General features: G+C 38.4%; 1 protein-coding gene across 15 annotated transcripts in view; it reads right to left on the reverse strand.

The window, feature by feature from the left end:
- The window catches only part of ERC1 (ELKS/RAB6-interacting/CAST family member 1), a 317,835-nt gene that overhangs the window by 12,784 nt on the left and 282,144 nt on the right, over positions 1-22,907 (reverse strand). For 13 of the 15 annotated variants that reach the window (XM_052789054.1, XM_052789061.1, XM_052789067.1 and 10 more), the window contains one exon: positions 7,108-7,296. In XM_052789054.1, the coding sequence (XP_052645014.1) occupies positions 7,108-7,296 (189 nt within the window). Of the gene's footprint in view, positions 1-7,107; positions 7,297-21,684; positions 21,752-22,907 lie in introns of those variants that run through there. The other 2 variants (XM_052789068.1, XM_052789069.1) reach the window with 1 other exon arrangement.

Below are 22,907 nucleotides of genomic sequence, written 5' to 3' on the forward strand. Positions count from 1 at the left end.
AGGAAGTTCATTTTGTTTATTACGAAGTCATGGAGAATCCTATTAGCTCTGATAGGTATTCCAAGAAAGAAATTTCCATGGAGTATTTTGGTCTATACAACCCAGTGAGCCCAACAAGCCAAGAGAGGACCGAGCTGCTCCTGCACGTGGTTCCTTTTATTCAGGAAGGATGCCCACACAGGCAGGCCCAGCCACCCCTGCACAGCCAAGCAGAATCCACAGCAGTAGCTCATACCAGGAGATGCTGCAAAAAGCTTCCACAAGGACCACAGTGTCCGAGCAAAGCACAGGGTAACAGAACTTGTTACTAATAGCAAAACATACAGAGAGGTGAGCTGCCCTCGAAAAAATAAGGCAATAGCTCAGGTTGGTACACCATCTGCTTGTAGGAACTGCTTGAAATGAGAGCACAGTAAATTTTAGACACACCACACACGCACAAAACACTTGACCATGTCCTGAAAGCAATGTTTTTCCCTTTATATCTCGTTTCAAGTTAGGAATAGTTAATGTTACTGATTGTTAGTATGTATTTCAATTAAAATTAGCAATTCCATGCACAAATAAAAATGGGTAACGTTATGGCATTATGGATATGGTCAACTTCTGGATAATGTTTGTGACTTCAACAAGTATTTAAGAACCATGACACTGATCCCAAGTTCTCATCCTCACCCAAAATATTAATTTAATATAGAGGCTTAAAATGCTATAAAATGTAATAATTTTAGAGAGTTCCTCTATCCATTACTTTCTCAACTAGAGTCAAGAAATACACTTGCACACAAAGAAGGATATAAATTGTTGCAATTATTACTTCTAATTTCTAACAGAGACCAGAAGTGGGCTGTTTAACTTTAAAGTACATTATGCATTCCCATAAGATTACAAATTAAAAATAAATGACATAAATCAGGTGGGGAAGATAACAAGCTAATGGAAGAGCAGTCAGAGAAGAAAGACAGGGTAAACTCTGAAGTAATAGAGTAATTTAGAATGACTAAATGCAAAACACAGCAGAGTAATTTCTTTACAGAAACTAAGTTAGTTGACTAATTTCTCATAGATGATACAGAAGTAAGAAAGCGAGCGGAATCTGAACAAAGAAATACACAGGATGTTTATAAAATAGCTATTTGTAATTTAGAGTAAAATTTATCCCACTTACAATGTTATTTGTTGTCGTGGTTTAACCCCAGCCAGCAACTAAACACCACGCAGCCGCTCACTCACTCCCCCTCACCCAGTGGGATGGGGGAGAAAATCGGGAAAAGAAGCAAAACCCGTGGGTTGAGATAAGAACGGTTTAATAGAACAGAAAAGAAGAAAAACTAATAATGATAATGATAACACCAATAAAATGACAACAGCAATAATGAAAGGATTGGAATGTACAAATGATGCGCAGTGCAACTGCTCACCACCTGCCGACCGACACCCAGCCAGTCCCCGAGCGGCGAATCCCTGCCCCCCCACTTCCCCGTTCCTATACTGGATGGGACGTCACATGGTATGGAATACACCGTTGGCCAGTTTGGGTCAGGTGCCCTGGCTGTGTCCTGTGCCAACTTCTTGTGCCCCTCCAGCTTTCTCACTGGCTGGGCATGAGAAGCTGAAAAATCCTTGACATTAGTCTAAACACTACTGAGCAACAACTGAAAACATCAGTGTTATCAACATTCTTCGCTCTGAACTCAAAACATAGCACTGTACCAGCTACTAGGAAGACAGTTAACTCTATCCCAGCTGAAACCAGGACATTTGTGTAACAAATCAAAATGTGTGTTTAATACTTTCAAAATTCAGCAAGCATATATGCAATTTTAAAATGGAATTTGAAAGCTACATACACGCAGTCTGGTGTAATTTTGTATGAAAAGCTTAATATTAACTTTGCTGAGAGTGAAATGTGAATTATGTGCAATGTAAATTATGCTCCTTGGAACCAAGCCATGACTATTTAGCTGATACAGCAGGTTGTGACTGATACAGAGAAGCAACATTATCACCTTTTTCCTTCCTCTGCTTCGAGCAGCTGAGCAGAAAAGACATTCCTGATTTCCTGGGAGAGGGTTAGTAAGTAGGAGTCCCTAGATGGTCTGTGCTTTGGCTGAAGCTGGTACACAGGGAGAGGGAAGACAACCTTTCTTCACTAAAAAGGCTCTTCTACGACCATAAAGATTTTTCAAAAGTGCCTCTCTGTAACTCACAGCTGAAGCAGCCATAGGTGCAACACCATGTTAGTAGTGGGGTGAGACAAGCTCCCATAGCAGGTGTTTTCTGAGAGAGTATCTCATGGAAACACGTCTGCCCAGGTATTAAAGGCTGCTGTTGATGCCCAGGTCACAACGCAAATGCTGCTGAAAACACCTCTGGGGAAAGAGGAACAGGTCAATTGTGCGGGAAAAAAATGGTGCCTGGGGACCAGCAGGAATAGGCAGGACCCTCAGCAGCCTGGACGAAGCCAGGATGTGTCGGACATGGCTGGAAAAAGCCACCGATGGCAGGGAGCCAGGGAGCAAAACGCCTTCTCCTCCTCCTCCTAGGGTTAAGGAACTTATTTTAATCAGATAGGTCCTCTTCTGCTGGAAGAAATATTTTTTCAGAACGACTGTCACTGTAGGACCTATTGAAAATAAGAAGCTCTCCATAATATGAAGTTCCACACATTTTAGAGCTGGATTTGAAGCCGCAAGAAACATTTATAATAGTGCTTAAGCTATTGATGGAACAAACACTGCTGCCTACTACTACTATCTGGTTGCTCTCTTTGGTTGTCTTGTTTTACTTTCTCGCACTGCTGCCTTCCAACCATGGTGCAGCACACCACCGCAAACATAGTTAAATGATGATTTTCAGCAAGTTCCTGTTTCTACTCCATTCTTTCCTTTTGTAAAGATAAGAGAAAAACAAAAACCAAACTATAAATAAAAATGTGGACCATATCATTATGTTCTTAATGTCATTTCCCTTCATATAGGAATAAAATCCCTCACTTAAAGGCAACCATCTGAAATGTGAAACGTAGCAGTAGTTCTACAGAGCCCAAGAATATTAACATAATGATACGTTTAGGACAAAGTGAAAGAGGATACTGTATTTAATAGAAATTGCTAGGATAATGCAATTATTTATAATGAATGAATGGAATTTTTATTTCTCAGTGTTGAGACTTGGAACATTCTTCCTTCCTTCTGGTAACTTCAGTATTTTAATAAGAAAAGTTGAACAGGACATGAACCGGTTGAAAGAGGACAGTTCCAGAAACAGTGCTGGTTAACTTCTTTGGGGGCGTTAGGTCAGAACTGACTCAAAGGAATATTTTCCACCACATGAATAACTTAATGACATGGTTCCAAGCACCGTAGATTCTTTATTATCCACAACTTAGTCTAGTATACTAGTTTAGATTAGGTTTTGAGATACCATATACTCATAAAGTACTGGCTTCAGGCCTTCATTACAAATGGACCAAAATTTTTCTACAGTAAGTCAGCTTTACAAAATATCTTTGATAAAATGCCAACAAAGAATGATATAGCAGTTTGGTCCCATATTTTGATTAAAATCAATTGAAGTCACTAAGGAATATAGCTGAACTTAATGGTAACATAAAGAAACTATTATACCTGAGAGGTACTAATTATCAAACTTTGAGAGTCCACAAAATTATTTATGTGGCAACAAATTCCCCTTAGAACCATGGTGTTGATGCTGGCAGAAGCTTTTCCGACAACGACTTGTACAATAGTTTCTGTGGGTCACTGTGGATGTGCTGGAAGAGTGAAAAGCTTACATCTACTTCATATACTAGTTTTACCTAACAGAAGAAGCCACAGAAAACTCCTACTCTTTGTATCTGAGCCTCCCCAGCAGGTATGAGACACCTACAGGTTATATTGGCTACAATGAAACACAGCAAGACCAATCTTCACCAATAATAGTTGCTGCAGTGGGAAATCACAGTTCCAAAAGCAGCAGTATGAAAATGAATTCTCAACTATTTATTAAAAAAAATCCCATACAAAGTAAATAATCTCATTGGTGAGAAGGAGATACATTGGCATCATTCTTAAATATTATTGGTGTTCAGTTAAATGTGTCCTCCCTAATCATGTTAGCACTTCTTAACATTCAGGAGGATTAATTTTTTCCCACTGAGGCTTGTGAAGCATTATCTACAGAAGATCATATTAGAAGAGACAGGAATGAATTTAATGCACTGGATTTGAAGTAATTTACAAAACTCATTAAAATTCCAAAGATGCAAAATGGGTATTCTGTGATGGGCTTCTGTGAATCTGGAGAATTGATTCCCACCCCCCATGGGAATACTTCAAACACAAAGGAAATTCTGCAGTTAGAAACAGAAAAGCTCTCACTTAAACGAAAAATGTGCTTTGTAAATTGAAATATATCATTAGTTTGTATTTTTCAACTGAAGCTTGTTAAATACAATCTAATTGAGTATGGGAAAGCAGAAGAGAGTGCTACATTTTATTTTAGCAGATGTTAGTTACTCATGGGAATCACAAATGGAGTAGTAACTTTAAACAACTGTGGCAATAGCAATGCAGAATTAAGACAATAATAGGAGAGGATAGAAAAATACATTTTTTTCTCTTCTCCAGGACAACTTAGCTCTTTTTCTCACAATTTATACTTAAATGCTTTCTTTACTGTATAACCCATAAATGTTGCTAATGAACTACCAAAGTTTCAATGAGAAATACTATCTTTTATTAGACCAGTACACAGAACTGGAAAAAGCAGATGCTGTTTTGGGCCAACTGTCTATTCAGAAGAACTTGCCAGAGAATCATAGAATCATTTAGGTTGGAAAAGACCTTCAAGATCGAGTCCAACCATTAACCATGCCCCCTAAACCATGCCCTGAAGTACCCCGTCCACTCGCTTTTTGAATACCTCCAGGGATGGTGACTCAACCATTTCCCTGGGCAGCCTATTCCAATGTCTGACAACCCTCTCAGTAAAAAAAATTTTCCTAATATCTAACCTAAATCTCCCTTGCCTCAACTTGAGGCCATTTCCTCTCGTCCTATCTCCAGCCACCTGACAGAAGAGACCAACACCCACCTCACTACAACCCCCTTTCAGGTAGTTGTAGAGAGCGATAAGGTCTCCCCTCAGCCTCCTCTTCTCTAGACTAAACAGCCCCAGTTCCCTCAGCCGCTCCTCACAAGACTTGTGCTCCAGGCCCCTCACCAACTTGGTTGCCCTTCTCTGGACATGCTCCAGCACCTCCATGTCTTTCCTGTAGTGAGGGGCCCAAAACTGAACACAGTACTCGAGGTGCGGCCTCACCAAGAAAGCCTGTTCTATTTTCTTTAGCTATATTCTCTTGATCAAATAGAAGATATCATCTGTCCCCACAGATCCTGATTATATTCAAAGACCATCACAGCTATAACAGACTAGTCAGTTTACTTCAGGGATATCCAAACTTTGCCCACATCCAGCCTTTACTTTTGGTTTCAGAGATGCCTCCTGTACGTGCTACAGGTTTTGTCATCCGATGCTTCATCCCTATCTGACAGACAAGGTGGTTCAAAATGGTATGCTTCATTTTTTGATCTATAACATAGGAGCCATACCTCTTTAATATATGAGGATGGCACGCATTATACTGAAAAACTTTTAATCCTGTATCAGCGATTACAGAACCCAAGAGGTAAATAAAAGGCTGACTCTGGCGCGTAGGGGCTAGCAGGCTCTGCGGGAAAAAGGAATGTGTCAAGCCTATAGAGGCAGATAGCACATGCTGAATCAAATAAATACATGAAGCCAAGTACAAAGACAGAACAACTGTCCTGTACCATCTAGGCCCTGTTACAGGCATATTTATCTCCAGAGGTCTGCTCTTCTTTCTGAATTGTTAGACATGATTCTGTTGGCTTCCTGTAATTTGGCTGCTGAGCTGCTCTCCAAGTTTTGGATCAAAATTCAGCCTTGAGTTGAAAGTGCAAGGAAATGAGCTTAAACATCACAAAAGAAGAAAACCAGAGCTGAAGTGTTCAGGATGGGCTCAAGATAGTGTTCACTGACCTGCAAATCCTCTTTTAACTACACAGGCCTTACACTAGTTTGTGTGCATACTGGACAGACTTTGGCATAGACATATGAAAATGAGTAATTTAGTGAAAGAATTGGCATTATAATCCAAAGTCAGGGTCAAAAAGACAGAATTAGTCACATTTATTTCTGGTACAAGTTCTTTACATTAGTTTAACTAAAAAAAAAAAGCATTCTGTAATATAGGAGTAAAATTAAGAAGTTGAAAAGAGAAATAGGAAGGAATGAGACAAAAGGGTTATAGGGAATGATGAATTATAGCATGAAAACAAGAGATAAAAACTGCCAGTGAAGGGATTAAGAAAGGCAAGACATCACCAGAGCTGGGAGAAAGGAAGATTATTTCAGTAGTTGAATTATAGCTAGATTGACAGTCTCTGTAGACACTTTATCAGACAAGCTGTTATTAAACCCTTTCAATTCCGTATTCCAAAACTCCTGGAAATACATTGTTAAGACTTCTGAAATCACTCTGTGTGTGTGCATAAGCATGGGTGTATTGCATCCAGCACACTGGGTCCAAATCTCAATTTAGGTATCCAGGTAAGGTGGTAAGCAGAAAAAAATTATTGGCAGAACATACTGTAACAGAAAGTAAGGACACTGTATACATTTACATAAAGTGACTCATAAAAATGTGCCAATTAAAATATAAATTATTAGTATAATTAAAAAAAGATTTAAGAACCCTATGACTGCATTAAGTTATAAAGGGCAGCTAAAATTTGTTAATGAGTAAAACATGGCAAAAGTGGTATCTTGCAGTTTGATTTCCCATGAGTGTGTATATGTGTGGCCTCAAATACAGATAAAAGAACAGATGAAATTCCATAATAAATATTAAACAGCAATGATGCAAAAAATCATTGACGACTCCTATCAGCTGAAGAGTGGATCTTTGCTACCTGTTTTCACCACTTACAGAATGGTTTCCCAATGTTTTGGTGTGGCACATCAGTAAGACCTACATGAACAGTTTAGGCCCTTTTTCAGAGCTTCGGACCACAAACTCACCTGCTCCTGGGTCATCTTCTGCAGCTCTTTCTCCCAAGCTGCCCGGTCATCATCCAGGTGGTAGGAAGCAGGTGGGGTGAGTCCACGCAGGATCAGGGGGTCACGGTCATGGCAGAGGGCTGTCAGATGTCCAATGTACAACTTCAACTTGCTGCGATTCTGATCAAGTTCTAAGAGGGGCTGAATTATCTGAAATAAGAGAACAGAGACAGTGAGGAACAGCCTGAGACCCAAGCAGTGGTGAAGGCAAAGATTAACCTCTAAGTTACAACCTTGTTCAGCTTCATACTGGAAGAAACCTGAACACCCTCTCCCCCCCAGTACTCCTATGCCATAACCCAGCAACCATCCAGGTGAAGCAGAACAAAACCAAGTACACTGGGGGACGGGGATGTGGTGATGATAGCTGTCTGATTAATATAGGAAATAATGACAATATGGGTGAAAAATGAAACAATATTAAATGGAATGCATTAACTCTACTGATTATCCAGCAGTGCTTCAGTCAACTATATCAGCTCCCTGCTTTAAGGAAAATTAGTTTTTCTGATAAAAGGTGTCTGTCCACAACTAAGGCAATGACAATGTAGATTTTAAATTGTTTGGCCAAACATTTCAGTGTAACTCAAGTATGCAATAAACATGTTCTAAAGAGAATAGTTTCAAATGATGCCAAGATGTTTGTTTCTAAGATGAACGTCTCTCTGCTGTAGAAAGTGGATAGAGACCCATCTTAACCAGAAAGTTAAGATATAGTTTTCTACGATCTTTCTATAGTTAAGATATAGTTTCTATAGTTTTGAAAAGGCAATGACTTTCATTTATTATGCAAGCCAGACTCTATACAATAGACTAAAAAACTAAAATCAAAGGACTTTAATAAGTGCTATTTTATTTCATTATACTTTACACAATCTGAATCTAATCCTTGTTCCTCTAATCCAAACCGGAGTCATCCAGTTCCCAGAAAAAGTATTTGAAGAGCTATTTTTCATTTGTTTTACTAAAATATAGAGCTCAAGTGCATACCTACATACAGGGAATGCCTCAAATGTCCTCCCACAAGAATACGGCTTCATATTGTTCTAGGTGTTTGTGGGCATATATTCAAAACTGCAGTAATACAAAACTCTAAGGTTTGCAGCTGATGAAAAACCAAAGAAGAATTGGGCTTAGTGCCTCCACTCCATAAAATGAGATGCTGAAGCTACAGGCACTGATGTGCACCAGCTAGGAGAGCTAAAAAGCCTTGCCACGATACTGGCAACTTGTCTTTGTGTTCCCAGGCAGGGGCTGCACCTGCTGTTTGTTAGCAGGCCAGGGATATCTTTTCAATAGGACACCTCTGACCCTGCTAATGAATAAGGAGTGAGATAATCTCCGAGTCAACAGGAACAGGGTGCTGGCACTACTTTCAACAAAGACTCTGGCTTTGACCCCTTTTAATAAGGCTGTCAGGGCTCACTTATTTTGCTTCTAACACTGTTCTACATGGATTAATTTCTGTAGAGTGAGAGGATCTGAGAGCCATGGCTAAGCAGTAACTAATGGCAGGCTCCTTGTCCTGCAGAGCATAGCTGCACTCAGCAGCCTATGCTTGAACATCAGGGTGGCAGCAGCTACGAAAAGCCAAGACAGACAAGAAACCTGCAGAGAGAATGAGCTCCTGTGCTTTACTAAAAACCCTACTGCTATGTGCAGCCTTGGGGCAACATCTGTTCACAGATATAAACACAGATATAAGAATAATAGTTTGATGTATCATGACAGCAAACTGCAACAGGACAGAATAGGAAAGGATATTTTAGTAGCATCGACACAGTTACATTTCACTTCCATCACCAAGCACAACTGTATTTAGCCAATTATATCCATCAGCTTTTGTTGTTTGCTGAATTTGCGCTATTTACCCCAATTTCTTATAATTTGGGTTACCTAGATTATGATCTAAAAGTGTACTGCCTGTGCAAGTGAAAAAAACCTGATGCTTCTAATTTAACTGATGTCTTTCCCACCTTTCTTACTATTCGGTTTGCCCACAGAGGGTAGAGTGATGGAATATCAATCACATCTTAAAATAATGCTGTTTTATAAAAATGTGAAAATTAAGTAGTCAACGTCTAATAACTAGCTGTCCAATCAATGTAGTAGCTGCCTTGTATTCTTTTCAGATACTGCAGTCTATTGAACATCTATCAGATGTGCAGATTTCAGTCTGAAAAGAAACCGACTTGCCAACCTTCACCGCTATTCTTTGTGAACAGAAACCTTCACTGATAAAGAGAAAGCAGAGCTGTATAGCAAGTAGCAATGGAGGATTTTCATACAACAGACAAATTTGATTACTCGCGGACAAGTCCCCTTTCGGAGCACATTCCTCCTGTACCCTTCCCCCTTACCTCAAGCTGGAAAGAGGCCAAATGAGGCGTGTGAAAGTTCTTAACTAGCAGCCCTCCCAAAGCTGTTCACAGAGCAATCATTCCTCTCACTTGGGATCCATTAAACCCTGCCAGTCAAGTAGGAAATGCCCTTATATCTGCGTTCCTGCCATATCTAATTTGAACTAGCCACTTAGCAAGAGGCACTGTGCTTCCCACACAGCAGAGCTGCCACTGCCTTATCTCAAGAGGGTGTAAGAGCATTTGCTAAGTGGAAAGGCAGGGCAGTGCTGGATTCATAAACGATATCGTGTTCTCATGATCAGCTCAGAGCTATAGAGCTTTCTAGGAAAAGAACGGGTAAACAGACCAAACCCAGGAATATCTTCTAAAGCAGCCCTGATTCATTAATTGCCCTGATAGGTCTAGGCCATCCTCATCAATGCATGGAATGAAGCCTGCTTAATGTACCCTCAAGTTCAGAATATTCTTAATGGCCAGCTAAGTTTGACAACGTGTTTCACTAAAAAAGGCAATCACTACAAATCTGAAGCAGAAACATGAAATGCCTGACAAATCTCTGATACAAACCCAAACCATCTCTACCAACTGATAAAGACATTTGGGAACATATTTCAAACCAAATTCAACTTGGAAACAACATGTTCAGGTTTTCTGAGATTTCGCAGATTTTTTTTTATCTTTAAGCATGACAAATGTGAATCTAATTGTAGTTTTGCAAGTCATTGGGGCAAAAAAAATGCTTTAGAATGAAATTATTACTGCTTCTTCAGTAGTAGTCCTGCTGCTACTGTACAACGGTCAGCTGAAATATGAATAACTGTATTTAAAAGTTTTTTTTATGATAAGAGTCTGCATTTAAATACATATATATATATGCTGCACAGATAAGAAAAGGTAGTTGTAACTTAATGTGGCTGGAGAGACCTATCTTAATGTTTGGTCACTTTTACTGTGAAAGATGAATACACCTCCCATACAGAGACTGTGGTGTCTAAAAGTTTGTCTGAGCAGTGTCTGATGTAAATATGCAAAAACACGTAGGTAGTTATATGAGAAAACCAGTGAATGGGTGGTATACGTGCAGCAGTGTCAATTCGAGACAAATGCGATATTGACTATCCATAGATGTCTGTCGAATAAAGTATGGTTTTAATCAATGTGTAATAGGACTCATTCACCACAACCACCAGCTTTAAATTCTGAGTTCTCCAGGCAGAAGGGCTAATGACCTGGTCACCTTTCTCCCTGCTAACATTCCCTTCTTCTCTGAAGGAAGCAACCACTTTTCTTTTGCAGAACCAAGTAATTAACTTTACTTAGTTAATTTCAGAGAATACCATCTAAATTTCTACTTAGCAATAAATCTGCAGCTCCCATTTTGAAGAAAGTCTTATATGCACCCCTAAAAGCTTGTCTGTTTTTCCAGCTACATCAGTTGATCTTGTAAAAGTTATCTCCTTACACACCTTGCCTTACTCATCAGAAACATGCATCAACGTGCATGTTGATTGTGGACTGACAGCAGTAATCTTTTGTTTACAGATATATGCCTATGATTTCTCTGAGCAAGCAAAAAAAAAAGGAGAAAACAGCATCTTCTTGACACAGCAATGCCAACACATAGCGCCATACGTACACTTGGCACTGGCATGACTGCCGTCATACTCCCCTATTAGCTTGACTACCCTGCTTGCACGTATGCTGCATTTATATATTCACTACAGAATGCTAAAAGGCAGAGTAATGCAGATAAGTGGTCTTCATTTTGCAATCAAATAATTCAGTAGATTTTTCTCAACTTAGGCATAAATCTTTAAATATTTGAGAAAAATCCCTGGAAGAACAGCTATATCAAGAAGAAAATAAAATAGAATTGACAAGTAATCTCGGGGTCAAAGTAAATAACATAAGGTCAAAATGTCACTGGTTTTGTATCAAAAGTGTTACAAAAAAGCGTAAATGGAATGAATCTGAACATTTCCAAGGAGTTAACTAATTTCAGAAATGCTCTAGCTTGCTAGCCTGGTCTATGGACCTTGGGTGTTTGTAGAGCCTGCAAAGGCAGAAAAAGATAAGGAATTCTGAAAAGAAACCAACCAAAACCCCCAAACACCACCCAAGACCCCTCTCAAAACTTCAGACTGGACATAACAAATATGCTTGGAAAACAAGTTAAACAGAGGTAGCCCTTTATCTCCTATCAATCACATTTTTCATGTGAGCATGGGAAATTATTTTCAACCTTGTTACATTCAGAGGCAACTACGCTATCCAACAAAATCTCCTTCCCAAACTACCATTACACAGGAGAAGATGGGCTTAAAGTCTGAGTAAATACATATGTTTGTTAAAAAGAAATTATTCCAAGGAGGACCTGACAAATCTAACAAAAGATGGATTAGAGCATAGTGGGTCCTCAGATGCCTCCCTGTACCTGGGTTTTATTATAGATACTACCAGACAAGAAAATTTTGCCTATATAGCAAAATATCTTATATTGGGAGATATGGAAATAAACTAAGATACCAAACAATATAGTCTGGAAGTATTTGCATGGCAAATTGAATTATGCCTTCTTGCTCAGATCATTTGTGTTTGTTTGGCAACAAACGCAAGGGTTCAACTACAATCATCTTGTAACCATTGAATGCAATGGAGTTTTATGAGGCATGAATTTGGCTCAGAAAGTGCAAAGCTCTCCCAAATTCAGCACGATTTATCACTGATGTCTTCCCTTCATTATTTTAAATGAAAACAGAAGAAAGTTCTCAAAAAGACACAGCCTGACCTCGGTTCAGTTCAGCTCAGTTCACTGCTGCACAGAGATACTTGGTTTCTTCAGAAGACCACAACACAAAAGCTCAGGGACAGGCTCAATTTTCTTTAGATTTGTTTTAAAGACAAAAAAATGGATTTAAATCTAACCTTCATCATTTACTCCTCATAAACCAAACCAAACCAAAACAACACGCGTGAGGAGTTGAAAGAGATTCTGGCTATTTTGACAGAGCTGTCTTAGTTCATTTCTGACAGAATCAATTAGGAAATCATTTTTATATAGCAAATTCTTTTTGAAATTTTTATACACCATGAGCAAATCCCATGGATTAATGATTTCCAGAGTTCACCCTTTTCACCTTGGGAAAAATCCAGAGCAGAAAAAAAGAACAGAGAAAACACAAAACAGGGAAAGTAGTTTTGTCATTAGTTCCCTCTGTTTAAATAAAATCTTTTCCCCATAATGTAGGTGAAGCAAAAAATTGCAGTGGGTTGGTAGGATTCCTAAAGCACTGAAAATGAGCAAGTAGTTAAAAAATATTTTTCTACATAACAAATCCAGAAGTGCTTTTTCATGACACTGGCAGCCCATTTTGCTTATGGGCTGTGGAGCAAAAGCTTGTGGGGAACCGTGTGTGGAATAGCAGGGACTACTGTAGATCAGAACTGAAATACACTGGTGGGACTGTGAGAAGCTTGTAACTGGACCATGGGTGGATATGAACATTCAGGAATAAGGTACCTCGGCACAGCTGAAGCGGGTGTCTACATACAGCTTGAATTTTACCCGTTTTGTCCTTCCCTTACTTTCAAAAGCAAGAGCATTTGCCCAAACCCTCACCCCTAAATATAACTAACTGCACTGTGCACACATTGCACCTCTTTCTTCTGTAACAGTCCATATGCCTCTTTCCTAGCTGAGGCAGAGGAGAGAAATCTGTGCCTTAATTACAAGACGAGATCAGAATATACAAATTGAAATGCTGTTTTATTTGTCTAAGTTTTCTTTTGTCTTCAAGATTTCTTGGGAACCCAGTAGCTTAGTTCTGGAGCAAAACAGGATCGCCAAAGTAGGGTGAGATCTACAGAGAACCTAAAATCTTCCACTTCAATATATTAAAATCTCCTTCATTTGAGAATTTCATTCTTATAAGCTGTGTTAGTTATCAGGTTAAAATTTTTGAATAATAAATTAAATTACAGAAAGCTGTGAAACTGGGTAGTCAGACTTATGATATTGACAATTAGAATATCATCAAGAAAAAAAAAGTATTCCCACAGCAAGTGAAAATAGTTTAACAACTGTTTGCAGCTTGTACATGACACTATGGATTTAAATAGCATCCTCCTGATCAAACTTTCGTAGGTGTAATTAGGCAAGTTTTGATTTCACAGAATCCATTAGATTTTATGCTGATTCCTTCTCTACAAGCACATAGCAGCTTGAGAATAAGTAAGAACAACCTGCTTATATTTTTAATCCATTCAAGCTTTCTAGCACTTGTTATCTACATAACAGTGAACAAGAAAGCACACACATTCCTTGCTGTACTATATTTTGTCTATTGCTTCTTCCTGTTACAAGGGATAAAAAGAAACAGTGGCTAATATGCTTTTGTTTGAAAGCAGAACATTGCAGCACATACACTGGGATAGTGTGTCCATGGGAATGCTTATGTATCAGTGGCTGCATTTTTCTGTCTCTCTGCTGTCTGTTCCATTGCTAATGGAAAACAGAAGGTATTTCTTAAGTAGTCTACCAGAGAACATAATCAGTGCTTTTCCTGTTCAGATGAACTATAACCTCCCTGTCCGCAGGTGATAGGAATCTTTGTCTCGTCCTTCTCTAACACTGGGTCTTCATTCTGCTGTTCCAGCTCTCTACCTGCTACATGATACTTTCAAAGCAAAGCCACATGAAGCCACCAAACGCCTGGTTTATCCATCTTTAGGAGTTCTTTTTAGAGTTGTTTGCTCTACCTTCAAATGCAAAATCCTATTAATAAATACAGCTATTTATACAGATATACATATAGTAATTCTTATCTATATGTTGCATTAAACAATCAGATGTAGTTGGACTGCCTGCAGTGAGCTTACTATGAGCTGGAACTGTAAATCTTGACATCTCCATCAGTAATTATGAACTTTACCAGCCAGGAAAATATAGCGTCTAGGTTGGCTACATGCCCTTACCAGTTTTTTTTTTATTCATATTTCTCTTGAGCTTATTTTCATAGTTAATCTGTTGGAAAGCAGGTTTGGGTTTGATTCTTTCTCTACTCTAATACTGTTCATGTCCCCTCTCCCTCAGTTTCCTTCCTCCTGACTGACAACTAAAAGGTGCTGGCAGCGACAACCCCAGCCTGGCTGCAGCTATTCCTCTTCTGTCTCTATCCTGTCTATGAGTGCCAGGGCTCAGCCCCCCTCTCCTTTATGTCACCAACAGCATACTCATAGTTTGCAGAAGCTTCTGGCCTTGCATGATTGCGTTCTGGGATGTGGATGAGTGCTATAAGAAATCTAAATGGCAGAGTAATTGGGAAATAGTACAGACTGTCACACAAGCTGTAGGCAACAACCCTCCTGGAAGTGGCCAGAAACAAAAATGTTTGAGTACAGAATTCCTACTTGCTACAAAGACCAAGCCACTAGTAGAAGATCATATTCAGCTGCAAAACAAAAAAGAAAATAAGACACAGACCTGGAATAATCTCATTTGGGAGAAATGAATGATGGCCTTTTTGCAACTGTTTTGCTGAAAAGCACAAATCTCTACAAAAAGAAACCAGCCATCTGTTTTGGATGTTTTAGAACATAAGTATCTACTTGTGCTCTTCTTTGATCTGTAAGAATAATAGGAAGACAGTGATACAATCCAGTTACACCTCTGTTGTGAGTGCTTAATTCATCCCAGAGCTGCAGATTACAAAATTCCATCTGGAAATCTTAACTCTTATCATTCTGGGATCAGAAAGAAGACAAGCAGTGTATCAAGATCAGTTCTTTTGTGCTCATAGATATAACATTCTTGGACAGAGAATATATTCTTCAAACATAAAATAGTTACTAAGATAACAAAATAATAGAGTTTGCTAGCAAAAGAACTGTTCCCAGGAACAGGGAAAGGACCAAAAGCAGCAGTTGACATCATTTTAAGGACAGCATTCTTCTCTAGGCTGGCCCAACCCAGTATAACAGTACTTACTGGGTAAAAGATCACAGGCCAGTATGGGTATAGAATAAGAGAGAAGGTAGAAAGGCATGGTTTCCAAATTGGAATGGTAGAAGATTAATCATAAAACAAAATATTAAGCATTACTTAAGTTGTTCACCATAACAGGATTGTTACTTACACTGAAGTGAGAAGGTCACTACAAAAGGCTCTCCATTATTCAGAGTTACTACAGCCAAAGGAAAAAAGGTTATTCTCTGAAAAAAGGCAAAGCTTGAAAAGGCTTGAAAAGAATAGATAATTGTATGCTAGCTAAACCAGGATTTTGAATTGTGCTTCCTCAGAGCGGAAATTGTCAGTCCATGAACTCTTCATGTCTCCTTGCTCGAACTTGACAGCACAGGAGTTTTTCAGTTTCATAATTAACCATGATGCCCACACAAGCAGGGCTTTAGAAAAGCAGGGATGGAAAGCAGGTCCTGTGATTAACCAGGACAATTGTATTCAAAGTGCTGTCCTCGTAACGATTAATTAGTTACATCACCCTATTTGAGTGTATCACATTAGGGTTCCTACTAAACGGTTGCCCTTCTGGAAAGTAGGAGTGAAGAGCCCTGGCTGACACCGATATGACAAAACAAATCTGGCACCTTATCTCTCAGTCAGGCCAAGTGACAATTTTTAAGTAAAGTAAGATTATTTCATGTAGCTGCCTTCAAATTTTGCACAGGATATGTCTCTCAGGCAAGCATAAAACTCATTTTTTCACAGTGTTTTTAAACATAAGAATGAAGAACTGTAACAGACATATTATAATAGATTATTATATACTACACAATTAGTTTGTAGATTTTTAGAGAGCGGAAGAAATGACCCTTCAGAGGACAAAAGATGACAATGAAAAAGAAGAAGCAGCGGTCTAAAGAGCTTTGTTCAGCATGCTGGAGTGGCAGCTCCTTGAAATGTTTAACATGCAGGTTATTTTCCCTTTTTTGGGAAGAAATAGGATCTTGGAAGGAAAAATGAGAAGTATTAATAAATTGAGTCAAATACAAATCTAACAATTTTGGGAACAAATTCAAAATCATATCACTGTAACAACACTATTTTAGAATATGGTGTAATAATATTACCTAGCACTTATATAGCGCTTTTCCCAAGCAGAACTTCCACTTTACAAAAACTTCAGCTCATTTTACAATTAGAGAATTTGAGACAGGGAGAAAGAGAACAAGTGAGTGGTTGGAGACGATGCCAGGAAAGAATTTATCTTCTGAATCGTGGTCTAGTACTGTGTCCAGTAAATTACTTTGTAATACGAGTCAGGCACGAAGGCTTCGTGGTTTTGACTATTCTGCATGATCTAACAATTAAAAAGACCATATTGAAAATAAATTTATTTAAAAGGCTTATGAGGTCACAGTGTAATAAGTGACAATATTGAGAACCCAAAAAAAGTGTGACAGTAGGATGAGCAGCTCTCTACCTGCTGCAAGCATAAAATGTGTCTTGTGGAGAGAAAGATCACATTTATGCAGTGAAGGAATGCCTATGTAGTCATTTGAAAATGGAACTCACCACGAGTAAGATATTTACTTTGCTAAAAGAAATCAGTATATTAACCCAAGCACCGAATAATGTAGAAAAAAAAATCAATATTCTTCTCAAACTTCCCAAAGTATAGACACTTTTAGTTCTGATCTCAGTGAAAACTTCATGGGGTTTGACACCTGTGGCAAAGGCTAAATTAAGTCCTGAGATGTCCTGCCCTCAATGTCATTATTTCTATCCCTCTTAGTCTACCATCGTAATAGTCACAGTTCTTCACTGTTGCCTTGCACCTACTTCTGCCGCTTTCCTCTAAATCTGTTTGAATAGCTATGTATGCTGGCTGACTAGGTGCCCATTCGTTGTGCATTTCCTTTTAGCTCTAAAATGGAATAATAAATAACCCCTCCACAACAAAAAGGAAATTGTGAATGCTCATCCTGGGCAGTCCTAGGGGTGAGACAAAATTGCTCCGCAGATACAAATTAGAAACACATGGCTTACAACCTTGAGCATTCAGTTCGTTTTTGCCTACGTCTCCTAGTATCAACTTCTCTGTGAGATTTAACTGTTTCTATCATTCTTACTGTAATCCTGTTTAATACCTTTGTCCTAATAAATGTAATACAGAAATGTCATTCAAGCTCCATTACCCTTTAATAATCACAAACGGCTATTTAGAATGAGACTGGTTTTGGAAACACTATATTCATCAAAGATATCCTTTAGAATAGTATAAGCTCTTGATTAAAAACTATAGTTAAAAAATTCAAACTGAATTCCTTAAATGTTCTTCATATTGATGACTTTCCCTCTGTTTAAGTTGTTAGGTTTGAATAGCTTTCATCTACAGAAAAACTCTTGGCAAAGTCAAATTACAACATTAAAAAGGTAGCCTTTGGTACACAATGCATACTTGTAATCTGGTGATGTTGCAAATTATAATTTATACTGATTTTGACAAGAAGTCTAGGAAATTTACTTGAATTGATTGTTTTTCAGTTCTTAAAAATGATTCAAATATTTTCCTGTTATGACTTACCCCGTTTCCACCACAGACATCACCTCTGAAATCTTAAGAGATGTATTAAATTATGCTAGTGTCTTCAGCAGTCAACTCACAATACTTACTGCTTCTGTGTTAAAATTTGTCAAACTCAAGTTTAGACATTAAAGAAAAATGTCACAAATAAGAGGCTTTTTGCCTTGCAATATTTTCACCGTAATAGGAACTTGCCAATATTTTCATCATCTTGAAAGATCCCCATTTTTATGCACTCCAGTTCAATGCTAGCTCTTTGACCATTCCACTGTTACTCTAATAAGCATAAAATTAATTTTCAGATTTTGTTCCTGGAATTCAAACACAGCAAAACCAACTGTTTTTCTCCTTAGCAGACATATCCATGACTTCAGGATTTGCTGGCAACCATTAATAGAAAATGCTTCCACAAAATGAGTTCAAAAAGCTTGTATAGTGACAGCATCTACTAGGCTCCAACTCCTGCTGCAAGCCAGAGCCATGGAAGATGGGAAGAAAAATGCTCTACAACAGCACGCATACTTAAAAACACGCATACAATATGTATAAATTACATACTAGGATAAATCTCCTGGTTCTCAGAGTTTCAGTTTTGCTCTTGCTCTGTTCTTGCCCTTAGCACTTTTATTCTGTTCTTTCTTTTCCCTGTGTCCTTTAATTTGTCTTTCACCCTTCCAACAGTTTTTTGTGATCCCGTGCCCACTACACCCATCCAACAAAAGCAGTCCTCCTCATTTCTGATGGGCAGAGGTGACACAAGCAGATTTCTGAACCGCACGCACACTTTCTCACATTGTAGGTAGCATGGCTGTGCTTCTCAAGAAAACTAGATGAACTGAGCAGCTTGGGAAGTTTACGTATGGAAGCTTTGCTGCTTCTTTCCCCCACATAGCACGTACCTGGTACATATTTACAAGATGACACACACATATATCCTTTCATGTGTATTAGATATCATAAAGTGTAAATTCATATTATTTTTTATAAAAGTGAATAATAACTAATTAAGCCATTGGCCAGACCATTTTAGCATTTGAGAAAGATGAAGGGGCATCCTCATGAGAAAACACATTGGAATATGCTTGGATATAGAGGAGGATAGAGCTTCATCTGGGGAATAAAAGGAGTCATAAGAAATTCAGACAGCAAGGCAACGAGCCTTGAGAAAAAGGCTAGGAAAGACCATTTCTGGATGAAAAATAGTATTTACATTGAACTGTAAACTACCATTTTCTGAAACTACAGGAAGGGCGCATATGTTTAGAAACAGTGCCCCATTTCAGGGGAGCTATATCTGATCATGCTGTCATGTACAGAACTGGCATAATTAAATATTAAATTCAGTCAATTCCAGAATGCTGGAGGGGAAAAGGCCTAAATGCCAAAACAAAAAATAAAATAATGTCGTTTGCTACTGTAAATATTTTGATGGTCTCCATTTTATCTTCAGTATTGACCAGAGATGAATACATCCTCAGACCTAAAGGAACTTCAAAAACCAAAGTTATCACCAAGTCCTATGCGATTAGTCACATTTTTATCATTGTAATACATACATTTAATTTAACACATGCAGGTTAGGAGCTCTGTGACTTACAACATCTTCGCTTTTACAAAGAGAATAAGGACTTTTTTTTTTAATGTATATGGAATATCATGGTAAAAACATGTACTTTGTTGGGAGTAACTGGCTTGGGAAGCATCAATCACCTTTATACTTTCCCTGGTGATGTATGCAAGGCAATCTTGAGGCTGACGCATTTCTCAGAGGAGATGCATGTAAGGCAAGGATGCTGGCTGCCTCATTGTTTTGACTAGGATATTCTGTAATATGCTTTCCTGTGGAAAATGCCTCAAGTACAAAGTAGAGAAATATGCTGTATTTAATGTGAACCACCCATTAATTTGGTAAACTAAGAGAAACCATACTCTTAGCACAGTTGCATTCATAAATGTATCAGCAGATAGGAGAGGAAAAGAGAAAGATCTTGCTATCAGTGTTTTCTACACAACCTCTGTGTTTGCTCTAGAATGAAAATCAGAATTATTCCTACCTTCATAGTGAGTATTTTCTTCCTTTTCATAATTTACTTACCTGATCATTCCTGTTTAATTGCTCTGCTTCAGCAGATCTTTACAAGCATTATCTCCAAAACTTTTAATATCACATTCTAACACACAACCATTGCAAGAGCAGTGATTCAAAAAGAATGTGAAATCAACAGCGAGTGTAAATTAATGAAGCACTTTATCAATTTTTCCAGTAAAGAGATTTTCTCAGTTCAAACCCCAAGGCATGAAATTCAAGTTTGACACTGCCACAGTTGGATTAAATTTTTCAGATGGTTGACTTGAAAAGAAGGATCTGATCTATACAGAGATCAGATCTCAGAGAGACATGTAAGTCTGCAGTTAATTGAGCAAGTGCAGAGAGATGAGAGGGTAGCTTATTCTTTCATGAATGTTTTACAAATCTAATATAAAGTAATAATTTTCAGAAATGTGAGGGTCCCAAATTTCCACAGAATTTTTCAGAAGAGTTTTCTTTCAAATAATTGATATGGAAAAATCAAATTCTAAGAAAAACTGCCAGGGAACTCATGTGAAATATTTTTTCTTAAAAGGATAAGTGAAGAAAGAAAAAGTTTCATATAAATTTTTAAAAAACTGTCACCGCATCTCAATCTTTTAAAATACTTGTACTTCAAATAAATTTATTCTGCTTTAAAACTGATACTACAAGGCATAAATGAATCCTATGTACGGAAGCCTAATAATCGATATTTGACTTCTGTAGCTCTATATCAAGGCTCCTGGTCAGTAAAGGATATTTTCTTCTTTGCTAGAGAACAGGCATGAGGAGAAGGGCTCTGTCCTGTGTACTGCCTTCTCTTCTGGAAATGGGGGTTGTTGTGGAGACAATTTGATGGCAGAAAAGAGAAAATTGTGGATGCAGACATAGAGAAACAAAATGTACTTTAAATGAGAAATAGCTACCAATTTCTCCCCCATTGTTTTGAGAGAATGAGGGAGATGGAAGGGAGACGGAAAGGTTAAGGGGATATTCCTCTTTGCCTTCAAATTTACAGAAAATTTATATTCCTAGTGCATATCAAGAATCATCTATTCTGAGCTGATAAATAGCTGTGACTAGTCAGGTCGGCGTGCATGGCAGCAATCTCGGCAGCAGATCTCAACATGCTTAAAACCTTCAGGAGGAACATTATCTCTGAACAAATTCTTTACTAACCAGAATCGAAAAAGCATACATAGATTTGGCTACAGTGCAAACTGCTTTGAAAAAGAATCTGACTGAAAACATTTCCTCCATGAAGTCAATGACAAATGATATGAGAGACATTTCCTGTTCTCTCGTACGCATTAAGAGTTTGCTTTGCATAGAAACTCAATTACATGCCCTGGAAAGTTCTCCCCACAACATCATGAAACAATGACATGATGATTAGAAGAAGAAAATCACAAACTACACATAAACATACACGAAACACCCTCATGCAGAGACTACGCAAGCAAGGGGGAAGGAGCACAACCAGGTTTCACAAAGCACAGCGAGCGAGATGCGAGAGTGACTGTTGGAAACTTTTCTATTGGCAAGAAAAGTTGATTCTCACCGTTCTGAACAAAATGGCTGAACTAAGAGCATCTGACTGGTTATGCCCAAATACCCTCCTCCTCATCCTAGTGGTGCAGAGGTGGCAATGGGAGAAAAGCCCCAGAGCAGCATGGGAATGAAATAAAGAGTTGGTTAGTATTTAAAGCACATATGTAAGTACAAATAGTAGTACAAAGTGTTTAATTCCTTCAGCAATATTCTGAGCCACCTTGAGGTACAGCTTGCTTTGCTCTCTTGTAGGCTTTGTCAGCTTTTAAAACACCCCTATGTAAAGGGAAAGTGCAATCAGACCCTCCTCCCACCCCCTCCTCCCTATTGCCCTCCCCTGCAAGGTCTTTACAAGAATTTCCTTAAATTTTTAAATTTTATCTTTTCTTTACATTTTATCTTTTCATTTCATCCGTGAATGCTACACTGCATTCATTTGCAAGCATGTACTACAGTTACAGTCTGGAAATGGCTTCATTTCTCTATAGACTTGCAGTGTAAAAACAACAGATATTCTAACGTTCCTTCCAAATTAAGATTAGGAGAGCCATTTAAATTGCAGTATTAACAACTGCACTTTCCTGAAGAAGGTAAGACCAACATTTTGCAAGGTGAATATGTAATTGTTTTTTGCCATTTTCCTCTTGTACCTTACTCATAATTTCTGCATATCACTAGGTTGGTGCTTAAAGGTCCAGAGTGAGATGCCTTCCTTCAGATCTCAACAATTCCTAGATGAGCCAGAGAGCAAAAAGGAGCACCAAACATTCCTTCACTTTGTCAAGGCAGTGATTAATGATCGCTAATATTTTAATTAAACTGGAATGGATGTGATTACAACATGGGATATGCAATTATCTTGGCATTTTCTGTGCTGCCCAAGGGATAGGTGATCTCTCTGATAGTTATCAAGCACTCGGCTGTGCTTTGTAAATGACACAGGAGGCTCCTCACTGCCTTGGAGATTGTAAATTGATTTTCCTTCAGTTTACGGTCCATTGAGTTTGTGAGGGAGCAGTCTGTGCTCATTTGGCACAGAGGCCGGGATTTCCTCATGGGAAATGAAGGGAACTGCTCGTATGCAATCCATAGATCAGAAAGCTGATCCTGGAGCATGATTTCCTGCTACTGGAGACAAGAAACAGTCCTGGACACTCCACACACTCAAGCAGTAAACCTGAGTTACTAAAATCTGAATATGCCAGACAGGACTCCAGTCTTGCATTTTAAGAG

Source organism: Harpia harpyja, chromosome 6 (genome assembly GCF_026419915.1).
Source record: "Harpia harpyja isolate bHarHar1 chromosome 6, bHarHar1 primary haplotype, whole genome shotgun sequence".
In the NCBI taxonomy this organism is placed as follows: domain Eukaryota; kingdom Metazoa; phylum Chordata; class Aves; order Accipitriformes; family Accipitridae; genus Harpia; species Harpia harpyja.